Source organism: Anas acuta, chromosome 4, assembly GCF_963932015.1.
Source record: "Anas acuta chromosome 4, bAnaAcu1.1, whole genome shotgun sequence".
NCBI classification, from domain to species: domain Eukaryota; kingdom Metazoa; phylum Chordata; class Aves; order Anseriformes; family Anatidae; genus Anas; species Anas acuta.
Genome location: NC_088982.1, coordinates 6,501,033 through 6,522,581, shown reverse-complemented (window position 1 = coordinate 6,522,581; position 21,549 = coordinate 6,501,033). Strand labels below are relative to the sequence as shown.

Here is a 21,549-nt window from a genome sequence, read left to right as displayed (position 1 = left end):
TGATATTCACCTACAGCAATTGCAGATCCACAGCCTCAGTCGCACGTGACACACCAAAACAAGCTGGAAGGTATCAGGGAAGTTTGCTACAGGACAGGACAGCAGGACTCCCTATTACAGAGCCAGACCTGCTGACCAAGGCCAAGCCAGGAGCTTCGGGATGTGCATTATGGTGGAGTTTTGCTTGATTGAAAGAGGCTGTTCTGCAGTTTCCCCCCTCCACACACCAGAGAATTGCAGCCGTTGCCTCTGAGGTCTGTGAATGTAACCCCTGGTGGTCTCACCCCGCTGCAGCCTTGACCCACGTCCCTCCCTCTTGGAAGAAGACACCCTTTGGCATACCCCTCTCCCCGAGTCCCTTTCTGTAGGAGAAGCCATCTGCCTCCACAGCCTTCTCTTGCCCCCTTTGGCTGTCGTTTTGGGTCCCAGCCATTTCATGTTATTTCAAACTCTTGCTCAGAAATGCTTTGCTCTCCGTGCAGAGGCTTTCATGTGTAATCTAATGAACTGGAGCAACTCCGGCACTGCGAATCCTTGCCATGACAGCTGAGCAGCAAGTGTGACATACTGACCCACTCCACAGCTCGCCGGGCCTACACGCCTGGGTATTCCCTTGAGGATCTGCTGCAGGAGGAGGCCCCTGCCCAGCAAAAACAATCACCCTCCCAGAGAGACGATTAACCCCATCAGGGCTGCACATTATGAGCATTGAGACGCTGATGTTTAAGTCCGAGCCGAGGGAGATGTGTTGATAGGGGCTGTCAGTGGAGAAATGAAGTCAATGTCTGCAAGGCGCAAAGGAGGGGTTAGGAACCAGCCAGGAAATGGATCTAAATGGTTATTCTGTAATATCGCAATAATTTACTCTGAGACCAGGGACTGCAGCCCAGGTAGATCCCTGCAGGATAGGATTCCTGGCCTGGGATTAACATACGAAAGAGCTGGTTGAAATAGGACAGTCCTTTATATTGTCTGTGTGGAGCAGAGTCAAGGGAGTGACTCTTAAGATGAGGCCTTCCCTTATCTCTTCCCTGCTTCCACAGCAATATTTCAGAAGGACATGGTCTCCCTGCTCAGTAATAGCACTCCAAAACAGAAACTCTATCTTCTAAAGCAGGCCTGTAACTTTTTTCTTTTTTTTTTTTTTCTCACACTGTCACTCCCACAAATCTGAAGCTTTGCATTCACTTCTCATGCAATGTTGCCCAGATGCACACCAAGCTGCAGGTAAAGCTAAACTCCTTGGGCTCTTTCTGTCTTTCTTCTTCTGTTTAGAGAAGGTTAAGCGATTATGTGTTCTCAAAAGCTACTCCAGGCTGCATGCAATACGCTGAAACCAGATCCCATTTAAACAGTCCTGAATGTTTCCGTGACAAAAGCTGAATTGGACAAGTTTAAAAAGGCCAGTTAACAAAAAAGGAGAACGAGACACACGCACATATACAAGAGAAAAAGAGACCCAGCAAGCACAAAGGAGAAAGAGGGAGAAGCAGCACTGTGAGGGAGACAGAAAAAGTCTCCTTTGAGTTGGTGCTAGTAAATGTCTGTCCCCAAATCTGTACCATTTACAGAAGTTTTGCTTGTTGGAGTGCCAGAGAAGGCCATTACAAAGTGCCTCTGTGTTATTTATACTTTGGTTTCTTGTTCTCCTCCACATCACTTGGCATTTGCTTCATAAACATGAACTGCACATTTGTACAGTATAAATTATGCCACACGCAAGAGCAAGGGAAAACACAAGTGGATGGGGACAAAGACACAGTGTTGTGTACGGGTTTCTTGCTGAAATCTGTTTACCATGAAGGTTCAAGCTAATGAGAACGAAATGAAGCAGAAGGTTGTCAGCACAAAGACCTGTGAAGGAGGTTAGTGGTCTCCTCTCTCCCTAGATGACACCTTGAGGTGCATGGATTAGTCCTAGAGGCTCCTGTCAGATATTGCTCATACAAAGCAAAAAAACAATTTAAGTGGTTAACTAAAATATGTAGTCTGCTGTGATCTGCCATGATTACCACCACATAGAGATGGTCAATACCACTTCAGGCTTTCATAATACTTACACACAAAAAAACCACATGGTATTATTAAGTACTGAAATACTTTCTAAACTTTTGAATAAGAGCTTGATCTTTCATAGAATGGGTGTATCTAACTTTCCCTGCTCTTGTGGGGAAGGTCCTTTCCCTGGTAATTTCATTCCATGATGGTAGCTAGAAAGCAGAGTGGGACTATCACCATGCTTCTCCTCTCCCACTTCTCTAGGGTCCAGGACTCTGCAAACACAAACTGCTCTGTCACCCATTCTCTTCCTGAGACCCCGAGACACACACTGAACGCCCTTAAGACAGCACTGTAAAAACCTGGGCCAAGACAGCACAGGGACAACACAATCTACTATGAGGACATGCTTGCCTATGAATTTTAGTAATAAATACATCTTTTATTGCAATGTCGTTGTGGTATTGATCTGTCATCCACCAGCTCTCCTAGCTGCACATCTATCATGACTTTCAGTATCTATTCCTATCTCCACCAGGGTAATGAAGGATAGAGAGATGGCAACTTTTCTTGTGGGCTAATGAATCCCTTCTGATGGCCTCATGATTAGGAGTTTACCTGAGTCATCCTTTCTCTAGCTCTAAAATGTTATTATCCTTTTCCAGAATGAGCGGAGGTTACCTTCCTCTCTCAGAGCATACTCAGGCTCAGATGAATCTGTAATTCAAGGCTATTATGGCACTGCCTCCTTTAGCTTTGGACTGGACTACACTGCACTACACTACACTGCACACCATGTCCTTTGTTTGCCAACTCCTAAAGGAAACTGGCCTCGGTTCAAGTGGTGGGGACTCATCTGGTGACAGCTTGACAGGTTCCACCCTTACCATTGCTATGAGGTTACTCACTTGCCACGAACGTGGGAGAAAGCTGTCTCTGTGTTATAAAATTCAAAGGAGGGATGAACTGCGGGAGCAAAATGGAAATGCTGTACTTCATCCCTTGGGGTCATAAACTCACATCATGCTCCTGTCAGTAATGGCCAAAAGCTGTTTGGCATCAGTCTGACAACTTATTGTCCTTAAAGGAGTGCTTGGGCCAAACTTTGGATCTGTGAGTCTTGCAGTGATTCACAGCCTGTTCCAAGAGAGATTTTAGCAGTTCCCCAAAGCTCCGCAACAGCATCAAAATCCTATGTTTGAACAGTCTGGGATTTAGAGAAGTTCATGCAGGTGTCTAAAAGAGAGGGTAGTTTTCAAAAATACTCAGCTTTGGCCTAATGCTAATTCTGATGAAGTGAAGTCAGACCTCCCATTTGCCCTCAGTGGGAGCGGTGTTATGCTGGCACTGAAGACTTTTGGAAATACTGCTGTAAAAGTCAATATACCTTTTACAGAGAGTCTATGAAAGCTGTAATAGCTGCACATGCGAAGGAAAGTCACTGCCCAGAAAAACAAATTCAAAGAAGAACCATGCTGGGGTATAAGGCAGGGGGCTCTAGAGCAGATGATGGGCTGTATTTCGCCGAAGGACGCTTGGATGGGATCCATTCACACCAACATTCAGCTGAGACTCTGTTTATTATTTGAGCATCTGTAAGGAGAACTCATTCCAATTGCTCTGCCTTTTCCTTTCCTTCTGTGACTGAGAAATGTGCTGGGTGAACAGCACTGAAGCAGGAACCAAGGTAAAATATTCACTGCTCCTTACCCCATTGCTTCCCAGAGTGATCTTCATATTCTCCATTCGAACCTTCAGGTACCTGGCTGTTCTTTCCTGAGCTGGTGTCATCTGCAAAGGAAATGAAAACGATGTTAGGAAGGTCTCCAGCAATGCAGCAGTGTGCTAACAGGAGTTTGTATTTCCTCTTGGAGGCACCACGCAGCTGAAAGGCACTCAACATACATTTGGCATTCACGTCCTGGCACTTACAGCATGGCCAGTTTAATGAACAATTTAGTTGCTGCTTTACGAGCTTTTCGGCAGGCTACCAAAGCAATGGGAGATTAATCAATGTTTCCATTAATAGCTGACAAAAGCCTCTTTGTTTATGTTTACAGGTTGCTGTTCCCTAGGAGGAGCTGATCTGTTGTACCTTCTATGCAAATAATGGCATAAATCAAAATTACAGCTAATTAAACCTGGGAGGTGGGGAAGACTTATAAGATCAGTCACACAGAGCACAAGGCAAGGAATTAGGGCCACTAATTTGCCTTTCAGCTTCCCCACAAAATCAGGAGAGCAAGCAGGTCTGCTGGGGGTCAAATAAGCCCTCAAGGGACACTGAATGGCATGGCAAAGCAATATAGAGTAGAAAAGCTTTTTTTTTTTCTTTTAATTAAGGCCACCCATCCACCTTTACCAATGACACATTGCTCTGTCTCTAATCACTCCAGTTATCTATACCGCAATCATGGAGCAGCATCAAAGTTTCCACGCTGTGCCCTATACCACTAGCAGAAGTAGACATTACCAAATGGTAGACATCGCCAAAAGATAGACATCAGCCCCTCCTCCAGCAGCCTCCGCCTCCGATTTCTGCTGTGCTTTGACCACCTAAAAGGTCTCCACAAGGGCTGAGGGAACCAGAGACTGCCCTGAGCCTCCTTCTGCAACCCAGGGGGTGCTAGTGCTGGTGGCCTCACACCTCCACAGCACCAGAACGAGGACGAAAGGCTTTTTCCTCCTCCAAAACAGCCCTGCTTTTATAGCACAAGTGCTCGGCTCTCCTAGCAATGCCACACACCAGGAGGGAAGCCCACCAGAGGGACACCCAGCAGCTATGGGTGATGTTACAGCAAAACAAGGCCCTACCAAGGCTGCTCCTGCGCTCCGCAGGCCGCAGTGGGCAGCCCCACAGGGAGGTGAAGTTCTTCATCAAGTGCTACTCAGCTCCTGAAGTGCATCGAAGTGCCTGAAGTGTGTGAGATGAAGCCAGGCCTAAACTCATATTTCAGCCCTGTGAGAGCAGCTTGATTTTCAGAGAGGGGTCAGGTGAAGGCAGGGAACAGGTCTACCTCAGTAAGGAACTATGAGGTAAAACCCACCATGACAAGCAAAAATACCTGAACTAAGTAATGAATCCTTCCAATACTCAGCTTCTAAAACCAATAAGAAAAAAGGTCTTGAGCAAATGAGAGGAACAAGCCCCATTTTTGTGTGTGTGTGTGTGCAAAATGTGCAAATAGTAGAGCTGCTCTTTTCATTTGCTTTAGACGATGGGTTGTGCTTAAACAGAGTTTAGTGTGTAAAATTCTGCACAGGCTTTGTGAGAGAAGACCATGGATTTAACCCCATCCTCACCCCAGTTTCCACTACTTTGGAAAATCATCCCGTCCCTTCAACGTGGGGCATTTTGTGCCGCCACATGCTCAAGTCTCGTTTGCTGCTGTCTCTTAAGCAGAGAGGCTGCAATGCCATCTGGGTTTGTCCCCCCTCACCCCTGGCAGATTTTTTTCTCTTCTTGCAGCGACTTCGGCACAGTTCCCCCGGAGGTATGTGCAGCTGTCATTTCGAGGGGGAAAGCAAGCTTTCAGGGCAGCAGCATGCCGTGCCCTTGCTCCGGCAGCTCCCTCCAGCCGACCAGCCCTTCCCACCTCCCTCGCCCTGTGTCTGTCACTGGAAGCCCGGAGGATTTCCCAGGCCAGTTCCCAGCCCGAGTCTCAGGGCAGCAGGGTGAAACGCAGCCAGGCTCAGCACACAGCACCTCCTGCACAGCGCCGCGAGGGCAAATGCACCGTGCAGGCTGCGCCGGGGCTGGCCTGCAGCCCGACTGACGGAGGAGGCTCGTAACCCACGTGCTGTGTTCTGCAAATATAATTTTACAGCCTTGGCAAACCAAATGGAGGGAATACAAATATACACATTATATATGATGGCTTGCATATGACAGATCGTCTCCTTTAAGTCAAAATACTGAGCTGATTATCTTCTGGTGCTTGTACAACTTTTCACTTAAGTATCGGTAGGGCTACAAACGAAATCCTGGTTGCCCTCTGACAGAGAACTTAGCAAATCCCTCAGCACAATTAGAAAAATGCGTCGGGTAATGGAGAAGAAAGGAAAACTGTGGTTGGAGACGTAAGATTCCTGCCCATTGTTAAGCTGCTGAATATCTTAAAAGCGGCTAAGATGTTTAAGTGGCAATGTTCTGTCAATTATATCTTAATCCTACCCAGGGTGATGTACAAAGGGCGGTGTAGCCTCCCTTGCCTCCTGCCTCATGTTACAGTATGTCAGCCCATGTGCGCTCCTCCTGCCTGTACACAGGGACCGACTGGCATCCCCAACACCTCTTGACACACTGCCAAGCTTTTGATGTGAGTAAAATTGCTCTGATTCTTTTTGATCCTTTGAAGATGCCTCTTTGGTTGTTATCCTGCCAAATCCCAAACCTGCGGAGTAACCTACCAAACCCAGTGAAAATCATTTTGGAGGAAGAGATCAGGATAGCTAATGCCACCATGCTGAGCCTATGAAATAAATAATTTGGCAGCGGAGCAAGATTTAAATAAGTAACTGCATGCATTTAGGCATGTTGTTTTAGATCCACTGGAACCAGTTTCATGTTTGTTAGGAATGCGGTAACGTTAACAACAAAACACAGCAGAAGTCTCGGGGAGGGGTGGTGGAAATGTTGCAAACATGGAAACTTGTGTTGAGCAAAACTACTGCTTCCCATACCCGGAGGTGTGCACTGGGTGAGGGGATGCTGCAGACATCTCCGTTTCAGCTGCAAGATGCAGTTAGCTGGGCTCCTACCTTGAGAAAAGAAATCCAGAAACTGGATGCAACTCAGCAGAGCTCACCTGGAAGAGGATTCCCTGGAGCACAGGAATCTCAGGCCAAGTTTAAAAGTGTGAGCGAGCCAGGAGAATAGCCAGTAATATAACAATAAAGCATTAACGTGGGATGGGAGCAACCCAGGGTCAAGTCCCTCTTCGGCTGCATTCAGAGGGATTTGAACCTCCTCCCTTGCACCTTGGGTGAGCATTTTAAGTTCTGAAGTGCAGTAACAGAGAGCCAAAAAAAGAGCTTATTATTATATAAAATGGAACAGCACAGCAAGAGATAGGTATCCCAGGAACACCCCCAGGATGAAGAGGCCTGTTTCATTCAGATTATCACCAAAATTTGACTTTCACCTGCTACAACCACATTGAAAGTTATACTGTGGCTGCATGGGAAGCATCTGCCAAAATTTTATAGAAGTTCAGAGGTGTCTGGTCCGGCCCTAACCTGAAGCCTGAAGCAAGCTCTGAATTATACCAATGAGGAAGAGCAACAAGGTCTGAAAGATCTAGTTAATACCACCTGATCTGAAGGCCTGCTGCTTGTATTTCACCCCAGCCTTTGCAAATGCAACTGGCCTGGCAATATTCTTCTTAGACAGAGGGTGCACCTGAGAAAAAGAGCCACATTCAGATATGTATGACTGGCATATAAAACGATGGGTTTGTAGCAGAAATCACAGGAGTCTTAGCTATATTCAAAAATGACCTAATAAGCCGATTGCTTACTCATTCTCTTGTCACCTCCCTCTGAAGCAGCCGGGTCAGGGTGATAAGTACATACAAAAAAAATCAGCCTGCAGCCAAAGGGCAGCAGGGACCAGCTACGCAGCACTGCCAGCTTTGCTGCCAGCAAATTACCGCAAGAGGCAGTGCTAAGGAGGATGAGCTGCTGAAGTTTCCTACGAGCTCCCTTTTCTGTGACCTATATTGGAAGGTCATCCTGTACTGGACTTCTTGGACACTATCACAAGCTTAGGAGAGCAGCCAGTTGGAAGACGAAGTGGAAAACCTGCCTTGAAAAATAATCACTGACTAATTTTATGTCACGAGTATCTGGGGGTAGGAAAACACACTCTGTGTACATGATTTAGGTGTCCTCGCCTCACTACTTGGTTCCATGGTGTTACAAAGCACACTGGTTGGTCAAGAAACCTGAAGTGGAAGACTCCCATATGATGTCAGGTGATATATTCGGGGACAAGGGACAAACCTATGTAACCCCTTTCACCTCCGTATACCTCACTGGCCATATGAGATGGGGTCAGGATGGATCCAGAGGCACCAGCTGTTTGTTCAGGAATGCCACCCTGGTGGTGTGACCTGCAGAGAGGTGGTCGCTGCCCCTCTTTTGCTTCGGGATCTTGTTCCAAGCTGGCTCCTACGCTGAGATCCCGCACGTCAGATGTTGATGAAGGCTTGGGAAGTGTGGGGTGGGGTGGTATGGGGAGTCATGGGCTTGTTTTTGCCCGAGACCTGGCACGTCTGAGCATACGAGGCCCTGATTATCAGTGCTGATGTCATGGGCCAAATTGCCCTTTCACACCCCAGAAAGCATGACGGTCCACACATATTGCCTGCTGTGTGTCCTGTTGGTCAGCTCCTTGTCCCAAAGCAGGCTGGGTTTCTCCAGAAAGAGATTTCAGTCTGTAACTCCATCACCTAACAAAGGGGATCTGAAGGGACAAAGAGCGCCATATAAGCGGGGTATAGTTTCTGTTTATTACCATAGCAGAACCATTCCATTCCCTATTAAAAGTTAAAACAAATGGAAAATTCTGCATAACAGTCCGACTCTGAGAGAAACTGATGGGAAATATTCACAGACTGTTACCGAGCCAGGATCAAATTTTATTTACCCACAGACTTTCTGTGGAGGCTTCGTGTTTTAACCAAACGGGCATGACTTGTTTTCAGGCCAACACCAGGTTCTTAGAAGCCATCCCCAAGTCAAAACAACGTCCCAATTTACGAAGCAAAAAAATCTAACCATAATGTTTCTCTATGATTCACAAAGTTGCTTTAATTTGTTATAATGCAAGGCCAGTCCCTGCTCTGACTTGATGGGACCAGCTTTGGAGCCTTTGATGTCAGAGGCCTTGAAAGCCCCATTTCACAGATGAGCCAGCTTTGCATAAATAAACAAAGTGACCTCTGAACTGGAGCCTGAGACCTGAGCACACTTCAAAGCACTGGGGGAGGCGATGGGGGGGCAGCGGGGAATGAAGCGATCAGCATGCATCATTAAGGCAGCCCCCCGCTCCACGCTGCCGCCGAACAAGGGGTGTAAATAAAAGGAGGGAGGCAAGCGAGGAGGGAGTGAAATGAGGGGGAAAGTGATGTAATCCAGTCAGGCTTGAACAATTATAATGAGGCCTTCTCCCATGGATGAATGAAAGGGACCTCTCTGAACTCCAGCTTTAAGAGCCAACTCTCGCGCTTCCCCAGATGCATCATGTCTGCACATCATATTTGCACCCCGGTGTCCTTTGCTGCTGCAGAGGTCCAGTGAGTGGCAAATTTGAAGTTCCTTGGCAGACGTGGGTCTTGGGCCTTCCCATGAGCTAAATCAGAATTTGTTCTGCTGACCTTCACCATAAAACTGAGGGGTGGAGATAGGCCAGTAGGTGTTTGGACTTGTTTTCCTGTAGCCCTGAGGGTGCAGCAGGCAGAAGACAAACTTACAAGAAAGTACGTACAGTCTGAAAAAGTCAGCCTCTACAGTTTATCTCAGATAAATTCAGGATTTCCTGTAATAATAATGTAATAAAAGGGAAGCACAAGGGAAAAATCATTCTGTACTTGTTTTAGCGGCTCTTCTGCTATCCCAACTTGTTCTGTTGATGCCCAGATGAATGGTCCAGGAGGTATGTATGTAGACAGGCGGTAACAACTTTATCACAGGGTTTGTGGGGATTAAGGCACTTGCTTTCCCCAGATCTCCTTAATGCGGATTAACGCTCCAGGTTTCACTTAGAATTTCAGCGGGTATTAACCCCCAGCGGCCAGGGAAATGCATCCCAACCTACTGGCTAGCGTATGATTTCCATCTGAAAGCTACCTCTGTCAGCTGCCAGGATTTTACTGCTAGTCTTGTTAGCCTTGTGATATCTGGGGGGGTTCTGAAGGACCTTGATCCAGGCATGTGCTTGAGAATCTCTCTCTCTCTTTATTTTTGTGTTATTGAATAACAGTTCTTATCATTTGTGACTGTAAAGAAGAACTCTACACAAACATACCCTAAAGACTTGGAGGAATGGGAACAAAACACTGATTTTTGAGATCTTATGATATTTTCAGCCCGTTTCATGGTTTTCTGAGGCCTGGATTACGGCTTTAGGACTCTTGGGACTGTAATCCATAGATCAATTCAAGGCTGATTTGAAATCATGAAAAAGATGCAAAGTTTGTATCTTGAGTAATTCTGAATTTCCTCCTATCACTGAGGTATAATTTAGCAAGCCTTCTCTCTGAACCCTCCTTTATGCCAAAGTCAGATGGGAAAAGTCTCCACTGAATCCATCCCACTAATACAAACCTGGTATAAATCTTAGATGTCATTCTGGATGTTTTTCATAGTTCCTCCAGCAACCCTTGATCTCTTGCTTGCCACTCCTTAACCTGCCTGCTATATTAACACTGCTATCCACTGTATTAACAATGCTGATGCCATGGAAAGGCAGAAAATGTGCTTAGAATTTATTTGGAAGGGCACAGTGAAAGCAAATGGATCAGGAATATTTAGATGGATGAAAAAAAAAATCTCCTGGAGAAAACCCCTTTCCTTGGGCCTTGCCAAACAAAACCCCTCAAGATGAAAAAGAAGAAATCCACTCAGAGGAACACATAGCCAAGGAACACTCTAGTTGTGTTGGTTTTTATTTTAAACCTAAAAGGTTACTGGCAGAGAATTTGGCTCTGTAGTGGGCACTGAAGACTTTACTCCTATTGCCTTTGGTGCCAGTTGGACCAGAAATAACCAGAACTATTGATACTAGAATTTCCTGAATATTTATACATAGACAGTTTGTGTTAGTGGCTTTTTTGGTATTTTCAGCTCTGGCTATTTTCATGAGAATTTCCATGTAAAAAATGTTACGGATTTTACTTCAGCCCCAGTACTGGGAGTCTTTCTATAAGCCTGATGCTTTGCAAATGAAACCTTGTCAGCCCACTTGCCTCATGAAACACAGGAGGAGCACCACAAGCACAACAGTCATGGTCAGTGAATGAAGAAACCCAACTTCTGTCGTTTTGGTCCCATATTTTTAGGTTAAAATAATAAGGGATGGGCCCATCACCCTTCAGTTGTAGATGACAAAGTTCTACATTTTTGTTTATTACTGCATCCCACATCTCAATGCACAGGTGAACAAATATTGGGAGCAAGTACTTTAAGACCAAAGAAGACATAACTCCCTTCTGCAGAATAAAAGGGTGGACTTGGGGTAGCATAGACATATCAGAGCCAATTTATTTTATGGGTTGACACCAATATAGCTCCAAGAGAACAGTGGTGTGCTGTTCTGCTTCTCTGGACAGTTTTAGCAGCCCATAGAGAATCCAGCACTGCTGTGCAAAAGCTGCTATCAGCACCTGAGCTAACTCTTTTACCACCAATTCCTTTTTCACACAGCAATCCTCTGCTGGGAGTGCGATGTAGACACACTCCTAGTCTGTAATGTCACAGACCACTAAAGAATGCTGTGGTTTATAGCCTATGCTTGGTTAAAAAACTTTGATTTGGAAAAGGATCACATATTTCCTTAGAGAAGTAAGGTGGAGTGATGGAACTTCAGAAAACTGGGCTATTTAAGGCATATATAAAGGGATTAATACACAAATAACAAGATATAGAATGAGACTGTTTAAATTTCAATGTATGTGAGCTTCTCAAGAGGGGCATCTGTTAGACTATATCACCTAGGAGAAGCAGAGGTTGTATTACCCTCAATCTTTGGAACATTTCAAATCATAATAGTCTACCTATGGCTGAGAGATTTTGCAAATCCATTTGCCAAAGTTGGCTCATCTGGGTCCCAAAGCAAATGGTAGCAACTTCTCCACTGTTTCTGTGATTATGGTATAACTGTATGACCAAGACTGAAAATGCTCAACAGAAAAGGATGATCATGAATAAGAAGTCCTTGAACACATCCTCCTCTCTTCCACCCCAGAAAAACAAACAAACAAACAAACAAAAAAAAACAACAACAAACCAAAACCGAACCCTCCCTAGTGGCTATATTTATACAGTGGAACTTTGGAGATCTTCCAAGCTCTTGACTCCATGAAGATGAGACCTGGGTGAGATCTGGGCATACCGTGCTCATATTTCTCCTCTTCTCTGTCCCCACATCTCCTCTGGATCTGGGTCAGGTCTGCACCTCCTTTACAGCTAGTTCTCCCCCTTCTTCCCCAGCCACTTCCCATAAAGCTGTGGAGGGAGAAGCCTTCCTGAAGTTTGGGTTCTTCCCTTGCTCTTTGTGGTCCATCGTTACCCGTGGAGCTCACAAAGTCATCAGAGACACATTCTCAGCCCTGGAACATCTGCACGTAGGGATGCTTCATCTACTGCTGTAACCACAAAAAGAACCACAAGGAGAGATGGCTGGAGCTGTTCGCTGAACCACTGCAATTCCCCGACCTACCATTATCACAATTACATTACAAAGGCAATCACAGGCCTTCCGCCACGCCGACTCCTCCAGACCTCCCGCCTGCATCCAGGTCTCCATTCCACAGGAGGCAAGAAAACAATTCTTCCTTCTCTGTTGTTGTTGTTGAGGTTACTTTTTTTATCAGCAGGCTACATCACACACAGACAGCAGTCCCCAGAGCTCTGCACCACAGGCACCAGTCTGCGGTTACACTCCCCATCTACTGCTGGTGAGGATGAAAAGGCAAAGAAATCAGAGAACAAGACAAGTGGTTAGGCTTCTGCCTTGTCCCCAGCATTTTTGGGGCATGAAATAGTAGCACCGAAGACAGCAATTACCAATCTGCTCTTCCAGCCCTTGAACAAACTGAGAATATCTTCCAGTATTTTTTAATTGTTTAATTGCACCATGTATCAAGGATTTCTTAGAAACAGGTTCCCGTTATATCAGACATCGCTCACACACAGCATGAAAGACAGTTCCTGTTTAGAGAGTTTTCTGTCTTTTAGAGAGTTTTCTGTCTGGATGGTGCAGGAATGGAGTGAATGCCCCATGTATTGAGGTTCCTCAAGAAACATCTTTTTCAGCATCTACCCATTTTGGCCTGCAAGGCAAATGACAGAGGTCTCTCATCCCTTTATAGAGTTGAGAAGCAAAGTCTCATTTACAACACCAATCAACCTAATATCTGCATTTATAACAATTTTATTGAAATTATTTATTGTAATAAATCATTTCTTACTTATACAATATTAATAGAAATTGGGTAGTGTCATATGATTTACATTGCTACCTACAGCTTTTAAATAGTCCCTACTTTAGAAACCTAACTCTAGTGCCCAAGTTAGGAGAAAGAATGAGAAGAAGGTCAGGTTGACATCTACCTCTCCTCCCTGACTGCAAAGGGATGACAGAGGGGGCCTCAGCCATGCACAGAGGGTGCCAAAAGCGAGGTGGTATGAACGCTCCACCCAAGAACATAGGCCAAAATTCCACCTTCAACAATCCTAAATTGCTTAGGGCTGGGGGAGGGAGGCATGCCATTGAAAGGACTAATGGAAGGTTAATGATAAGAAGAAGATTACAGCAGAGCCGAGGATAAACTGATAAGACCTGGCGCTCAGCTTTCTATTTTAACCACTATGCAGCTGCTGTTCCTCACATAAAGTTATATCTCTATCACCCCCCTTCCAAGTAGCACTGATCGATGTCCATTATTTCCTTCATTCAGATGTGTAGGAACATCACTGATATGTGTTCAATCTCCCTGAACTTTCATGTAGTCAAAATAGCCAGCTGAAAGAAATTTCCAGAGGGGTCAGAAGGAAAGAGGAGTCAGACATGTCAGTGATTGAGTACCAGAAGTATTTTTGGATGGCATTCATAATCAAACAAAAATAATCAATTGTACAATCCTGACCCTTCCAAACACTGAGTTAATTCCTTAGTGTGGAATTACTCAATCCATCACGATGAACTGGGAATTGCAATACTGGATGTTACAGATAGGAATGTGGATCCAGCTGTTTCTTCAACACCATTACGAAAATTATTTAAACATTCCTTATGGGCTTGCATATTTCACAGTCTTCTGGTAGAAAGGGAAAAATATCTCTCATGGAAGGAGATTAAACATCCTATGCAGCATGGCAATTATCAAATGAAGCTAAGCCTCAGAGAGAACTGCTGGATAACATCTTTAATGGGAAAAGTGAGTCCCCTGTCAGTCTGCTTGAGGCAGAAACTCACACCTCATTGAGATCCATCAGCAGTGTACTATGTTTTAACTTTGATTTCAATAATCGTGCCTGTATAAGGTAAAAGTGCTATGAAATCAATGAAGGATGACAGTTTTCAATCAGACTTTAAAGAACATATAGACATTGGAGTGTCTAAGATGTAAGTTTGATTCATTTAAGGCAGAAAATGGTGTTAAGGAATCCTTTGTGTCAGATTTCAGAAGTAAAGAGAACTCCAATTTCAGAAAACAGTCCACATGTGTAATAAGCAGGATTTCAAAAATCAATTTCATTGCAACCATCAGCAACCAGAAACCTATGACAATATACTCAAATATCCTGATAAATGAACTCTATAAAGGACAGGTAAACTAGTAAGATAGAAAACACAGAAAAGGCATTCAAAGGGAAGAGAGGAAAAACAAATTTCCATTAACTTTGTTGTTGTTGTTCAACTTAGATTTATCTTTGATTAGCAAACTGACGTGTAGCAGTGGAATAGCAATACGGCAGCGGTGTAACCTCTGCTTTTCACACAAACTCTCTCAACACTGTACTTCACAGCATGATGAAAATCTAAAGGTAAAAAAGTGTGATTTTTGGTCTGATCATGAAAGATACAATGTAGACAGATATTTGACATTCTCCCCATACAGTGTCAAATCCATAATTTTATCAGCGGAGTGCCATACACCTTCTACATAACGTTCAACGAATGCTCCATACATCTCTGGGTCATTGTCTGACTAAGAATAGCAAGTAGCAAAATGTGACCACTTTCACAATTCTGTCCAAGAACAACTCCGGACAAGTGGCAATTTTGCTGGCTCCCAAAACAAACGGAATACTTGGCACCTTACCTAACGTGAGGATTACAGTATATTACACTGGATAATACGGGCCTGTGTCTCGCCAAAATTAAACTTAACCTAATTACAAGGAGTAAATTATAGCTTTCCATGTGGGGTAAAACACAAATTGTAAAAATGGTTGCTCCACAATTAACTATATATTTGCAATGCTGTCATTACAAATTTCTAAAACATACTTCAAAACAATGACTAGTGTAGTACAGTCATTCCTGTGGGATGGAATTAAATTCCTTTGTGTTTCTGTGTGCTTTTTTGTTGTTAGTTTTTGGGTTTTTTTGAATCCCTGTCCAAGCACAGGACCAGCAGTGTATGAGAATGATGACCAGAGCGGGACCAGAAAGAACCAGAGACAACAGCTATGTAACAAAACAAGTGAAAGGCGAGATTTTTTCAGTTGATTTTTTCAGATTCAAGGCTTTTGGGTGCTCAGCTGCAGAGTTGCTGCATATTTTGGAGAGTGAGGGTGCAGCTTTCCCCAGCAGTCAGAACTCAATACAGAGACACAACACACCCCTTGTTAGCACACTTCATGCCTTGGACCTATTTAAGGGCCTTACTGAGATAAAGAAAAAGCGCCAGAGAATCTGCATTGGCAAATCTATTTTGCAGGAGGGTGACAAGGACACGAAGACCATACAAACACATTGAGAAGACAGACTAGGTCTGCAATCTGAACCCAGTGGTTATGAATGAACCGAAGCTGGCTAGCACCTAACCAGAGTTAGCTGTCACCTATGACCTTGCCTTGACGATCCACAAACAACTTTTTTCCAAGAAGTATTTCACCACCTTTGATATTTAGAAGCTAAAGCAGGTGCAGTTTATTAGCTTTCTACGTGAGTTACCCCATAAGGACTGATCCTGGAGGGCAGTGGAAGCCACAGTATGCACCGAGGGTGCAAATGGGAACGTTTAAGCCCTCCATTCAAAATACAAATAATATATCTCAGCATTAGCTGTGGGGAAAATATTTATTTTTTCAGTATTAAACAACGCTTTCTCCAAAACCTCTAAATACTTACTTTTATGAGCGCTGCTTTTACACACCTTATTTTTCACTGCAATAATGTATACTGTTATTAACATACTCATATGAATATTACATAGTGAATGTGTCCCACACGCTGCTGGCTATTTTAAACAACAGATGTGAGAGGGATTTAAATGCCAATTTTAAAACTGTGCAGTTGATTAAAATCCTGTGAGCCATTCATAGATTGCCAGATATTCTATTTACATGTATTTCTCCTATGTAAAATACTTCAGGGAATACTCTAGACCCTGGCATATGGTATAGAATGATGATAACCGATGTTGGAGATGCCACACAGACAACAGGCAATATTATCCGGTTACATCTGTGTGTAAAATGCTTTGAGATTTTTTGATGGAAGGAGTTACGAATGTGTAAGGCTGAGATGCTACATTTATGTCCCTCTAAATCATGCTCAGAGATAACAAGCAGCTAAAGCCCCATCAATACAAAAACAAGCACTTTTACAAATGCGTTTCATTGCATCCATGTGCTGTTATTCTCTAGGGCAATTATGACTTGCGGGTGAACCTTGAAAGATTGCAGAGGATCAGCTTAAAAGGAGGACTACAATGCCAAAAAGCATCGAAGCCTTGGAAATGGAAACCTTGTGAGAATAGCCTGCGTGAAGTCAGATTGCAGTGCACTCAGGGCTTACTCTTCACTTCTTCTAGCACCAGGGAAACCCCCATTCATGCCACAAATCTGACTGACTCCAACTTCTGCATCTGCAGCCTCACAAATCCCACGGGCCCGAAACTCCCACGCTCTACAGCACAGGCCCTGCCTGACAGATTACATGCAAATGTTACAAATACATCATAGATTATCGCGGAGGAATGTTCGCAGCGCTGCATTCGGGAGAAAAGGTTCAGCAAGATCCCTTGGTGAAGTCCCCGTGGTTATACACCCCAAATGAGGAGCTCCATCATGTGAAAACATTCCTAATCATTCCTTCTGTTTTCATTAATAATATTCAATTTCCTACTTCTGGGGTGCCTTTTTGCTTTAACAAGCATAGTTTTTTTTGTGTCTCGTCTTCTGGAAAGACTGTGCCACTGTAGCCCATTATTGCTACTTACACTGAAGTCGTTTAAACGACCCAGGCAGCTACATCCAAAATCAGCAATTGGCAAGCCATAATCTCATACCAACAAGATTAACGTGACACCTGAGATGTGTTTTCTTTCGAGACGTAGGAGTCTGAATGGCTGAACGTGTCAGAAACTCATGAAAAAAACAGTCACTCTGCTTCAGAAATGTATATGCAGTTGATTCTGTAGTGCTCGTAAGTGACCTTCGGCAATTTTTTTCTTGACAAACAGCCAACTAAAATTAAGTCAAATTGTAATAGGCCAATCATTTGAAATCACAGAAAGAAAAAAAAAAAGTTGCTTTTTTACTGTTTGAAATACCTCATTCTGGCCCAGAAATAATTAGGGGCGGATAAATTATCTGGTCTGCGATTTTCTCTGGCATATTATTTTACTCATGCCTTTCTTCTTCCTCTGCAGGGGGTGCTTGTGGTCATATTGTTCTTTTATTTATGACTCACAGCCTTTTCAGTGGCAGCACGCACACCAAAGCGCAGGCACAGAGCGGGAATGCAAATTCCTGGCGAAGTAACCAAGAAGAGAAAAATGTCCCAGACCATGCCAAATCTTTACAAGAACAGCAGTTAAACAGAAAACTATACCCTTCAAAAACAAAACCTGGGAAACAACAGCGCTTAATTAGAATGTCATGATTTGTATATTTATAAGGTTTAAATATAAGACCTGGTTCCCTATTGAGGTCTAATTGGTTCTTTTGAAATTCCCCTATAAACCAGTGCTCATTTTATCCAGCCAATGCATTCCCCTATTTATTTTGCTTGATGGTGACTTGCTTCCACTTTGAATTGGTCGCTCCCAGGACCGCTCTCTGGCTCAGCTTTCAAGCTGATTTCTCTGACAAGCTGGCAGCAATAAAATAATTCATTCCAGAGGCTGAGAGAATCACCCACAGCATATACTGTGAGTATCGTCTGGCAGCAGTACAGAGGCCGACGCAATGGGAAGCCTGGGGTAAACCCTGCCCTGGGACACATGAATGCTGTGGGGAGGAGGAAAGGCTGCCGTGATTTGACCAAGAATAAAGGCAGCATCATGGCACTGGGATGGGAGGAACGCAGGAGAGGGGATCCTCCAAAGGAGACTCGCTGAAAGAAGCAACCAGAGAGAGGAATGTATGGAATAAAAATGTGTTTTCCAAGAGAAGAAGCGAGCCCTTGTGATGAACCAATGGTGTGGGAAGCGCTGCAGTGTGGTAGTTCAGCCTCTGGTTTGTAAATCCACAACTGTTTCTGGAGGAGGACAAACCAAGCTGCAGTAGCCATGCTTTCAATATAGGTTTGTCTGTACTTCTGATGGAAATGCCGGGGATCCACAAACTGAGAAGAAGCAGAAAAAAATCCTTGCGATAAACATGATGTAGGAAGTCTTATAACTAAGAAACCCTGAAAAAGATGAGACAGAGCTCCACTCCTGTTCAGAAAGAAAGACGAACTCCTCGCAACCAAATGGGAGTACGGGTTTTTGGACCGCATCTGTGGCTGGGGTTTCTATAAGAAATAAAAGGCTTAAGTTACTGCATCTCTCTGCTGAAGTCACTGGATCTCGGAGCGCTCAAGACGATCAGGACTTTCCCGTACCAGCATGATGTGTAACGAACTGGCCCAATATCTCACTGCACAATCACCAGCCTGTTGCAAGGAAACCTGATTACATATCCCCATGTACTTTCCAAACCAACCACATCTGGGTAGAGATTAGTCACTGTTTTTACAGCAAACTCCTGCACTCAGATCTGCTGTCTGATGCATTTCCGAAGGCTACAGACCTCACTATCCATATACCCTGAAACTAGCATTAGTGACAGCCCCGGCAGACTCCCATGCAGGGAGAGGCAAGCCGGGGTGATTTGGCAGGGCCCCGTTGAGATAACACAGCAGGGAAGCAAGGAACACAAGCTCAGCAGGGCTTAGCTGTGCTGGCTTTGCTCTTGGAGCACTCAAAAATTATACAGTTGGAAAATGGTATCAGCTTCCACATGAATCTTCCTTAATTTGACTTCTGGCTGGTGTAACCATAATTTCTCTCCATTTCAAACTGGAAGAACCCTCTTCTGCAAGACTTATGCACAGAGTGAGCTGGCCGTCCTGCATCACCCAGTGTGTTCAGCTCAGCTAGTAGATTTCCACTGACACCACTGAAACCTGCCCGTCGTCATCCCAGCCCGATGTGCAGGCAGCCCAGTCAAGGCCACCTGCAGTCAGAAGGACTCTCTGGAGAAGCTTTCTAGAAGGGGATGCACCAGGTCATCCTTGAACGTGAGCCAGCAGTGTGCCCAGGTGGCCAAGAAGGCCAATGGCATCCTTATATCAGAAATAGCACGTCCCACAGGACCAGGGAGGTGCTCGTCTCCCTGTACTCTGCTCTGGTGAGGCCGCACCCCAGTGCTGTGCTCAGCTTTGGGCCCCTCAGTACCAGAAGGACATCGAGGCCCTGGAGCATATCCAGAGCAGGGCTACGGAGCTGGTGAAGGGCCTGGGACACAAGTCCTGTTAGGAACAGCTGTGGGAACTGCGGTTTAGTCTGGAGAAGAGGAGGCTCAAGGCAGACCTTATTGCTCTCTGCAACTGACTGAAAGGAGGTTGCAGGGAGCTGGGGGTCGGCCTCTGCTCACAGGTAACCAGTGATAGGACTGAGGGAATGGCCTCAAGTTGTGCCAGGGGAGGTTCAGGTTGGAAATGAGGAGACATTTCTGTCAGAAAGAGCAGTCAGGTGTTGGGACGGGTTGCCCAGGGAGGTGGTGGCGTCACTGTCCCTGGGGGTGTTCAAGGCAAGGTTGGGCCTGGTGCTTGGGGACATGGTTTGGTGGTGACAGTGGTGGTCGGGGGGTGGTTGGACCAGGTGGTCTTGAAGGTCTCGTCCAACCTTAATGATTCTATGATTCACAAGCGAGAAGCAGACACTGCCAGGACACCAGAGATGCAAAACAGGCTTCGTAACATGGCATTCATTCGCAAAGCCCCAAACTGAAAACTTTTCATTACATTGCCAGGGTGAGGTTGGCAGAATTTCGGGTTAAGTTTTAAATGAAGCAGAAAATTGCTTCTATTTTATTTCTCTGCGTTACTCAAGTGACTAGATATTCCAAATGAAAACTGCATTGGAAACTTCCCAGAAACCGATGTGTGGCATTAATTTTGTATAAAGCAGAGCAGAAGGCAGAACGCTATCTCCTTTCTATGGCATAAGTGGTTAGTTGGTGCCCAGCAGTCTTAAGAAGATTAAATATCACCTTAATTTCAGAAGCTTTGTGCTCTGGCTATAAAACTGCTACAACTGCAATAATAATACATCTGCTTGTAAAACTCCAATGTTTGGTTTGGATTAACACCACTGCTACTTTATTCCACAGGGAGAGAAGTGCAGTGGGTCTTAAGTGTTATCTTCTCCAGACAAGAGGGGTTAATTATGCATTATTCATTGCAGTTGTGGTTTTGCCTGTTCAATGGACAAATGAAAAAAATGTTTTCTGCTTTATAAACAATGGGTTAATCTTATCAGGAAAAAAAAAATTAAGAAATTCTAAAAGCAGATCATTTCTCTCCATTCGCCTTTAAAAAAAGCATAACAGAGTGAGAAAGGACTTTTTTGCTACTGATTTAAAAAAATAAAAGTTAAAAATCTGATTTGGAGACAATAAAGCACACCCACCTCCAAGGTAAACACACCATATGATCTTTGTGCAGGAGCCATCTCTCAGAGGAGACTTTCAGGGAGCTGTTAGCTCAAAAGCATGGAAACCCCTTCCCATTTTCCTTCCTCACTCTTGAAAAGGAAAAGTGGTGCAGACATCAAGCTCCATGGCTCCATGCTCCAGGCTCTCCTCCACCGCCGGGGTCACCTTCCCTGCCGATGGCCCCGGACCTCATCTGTGAAACCAGGACCAAGGGGTTCCCACCAACTGGGAGTAACATGAGGATAAATGCGGGCAGTTTGTGAGCCTCTCTTGTAGGAGCACAGACGCAGATAGACAGGCATGTTGTTTTAGTCAGTGTGTATAACTCACTTAAATTTACCATGCAGTTTCAACTTGCAATCCCATATTTCCTGTTCTAATCTCATATACAATGTGGGTTTTGTACTGTTAAATGGCTTCTCTGTGGTTGCTGCACAGCAATGGGCAAATTGATTCCTATAGGAAAGGCCAGGCTCTGCTTTCAGATGCAGACGCCATTTCTACTGGTCTGAAATGGGAGTTGCTGGTGTGTTTGAGAGCTGTTATTAATCACAGAAGCGTTACCCAACCGTCTACAACCAGTTGCACAATAGGTTCCCACTACAAGGAGCTAGTAATAACTAAGAGCAATGTTGGGATGCTTTCAGAGGAAAGGCTAAATGCAAGCTC

The 21,549-nt window shown here is 44.6% G+C and overlaps 1 protein-coding gene across 2 annotated transcripts in view; it reads right to left on the bottom strand.

Annotated features, from left to right (window-relative positions):
• The window catches only part of FGFRL1 (fibroblast growth factor receptor like 1), a 168,242-nt gene that overhangs the window by 12,699 nt on the left and 133,994 nt on the right, over positions 1–21,549 (bottom strand). For both annotated transcript variants that reach the window (XM_068679639.1, XM_068679638.1), the window contains exon 4: positions 3,709–3,789. In XM_068679639.1, the coding sequence (XP_068535740.1) occupies positions 3,709–3,789 (81 nt within the window). The remainder of the gene's footprint in view (positions 1–3,708; positions 3,790–21,549) is intronic.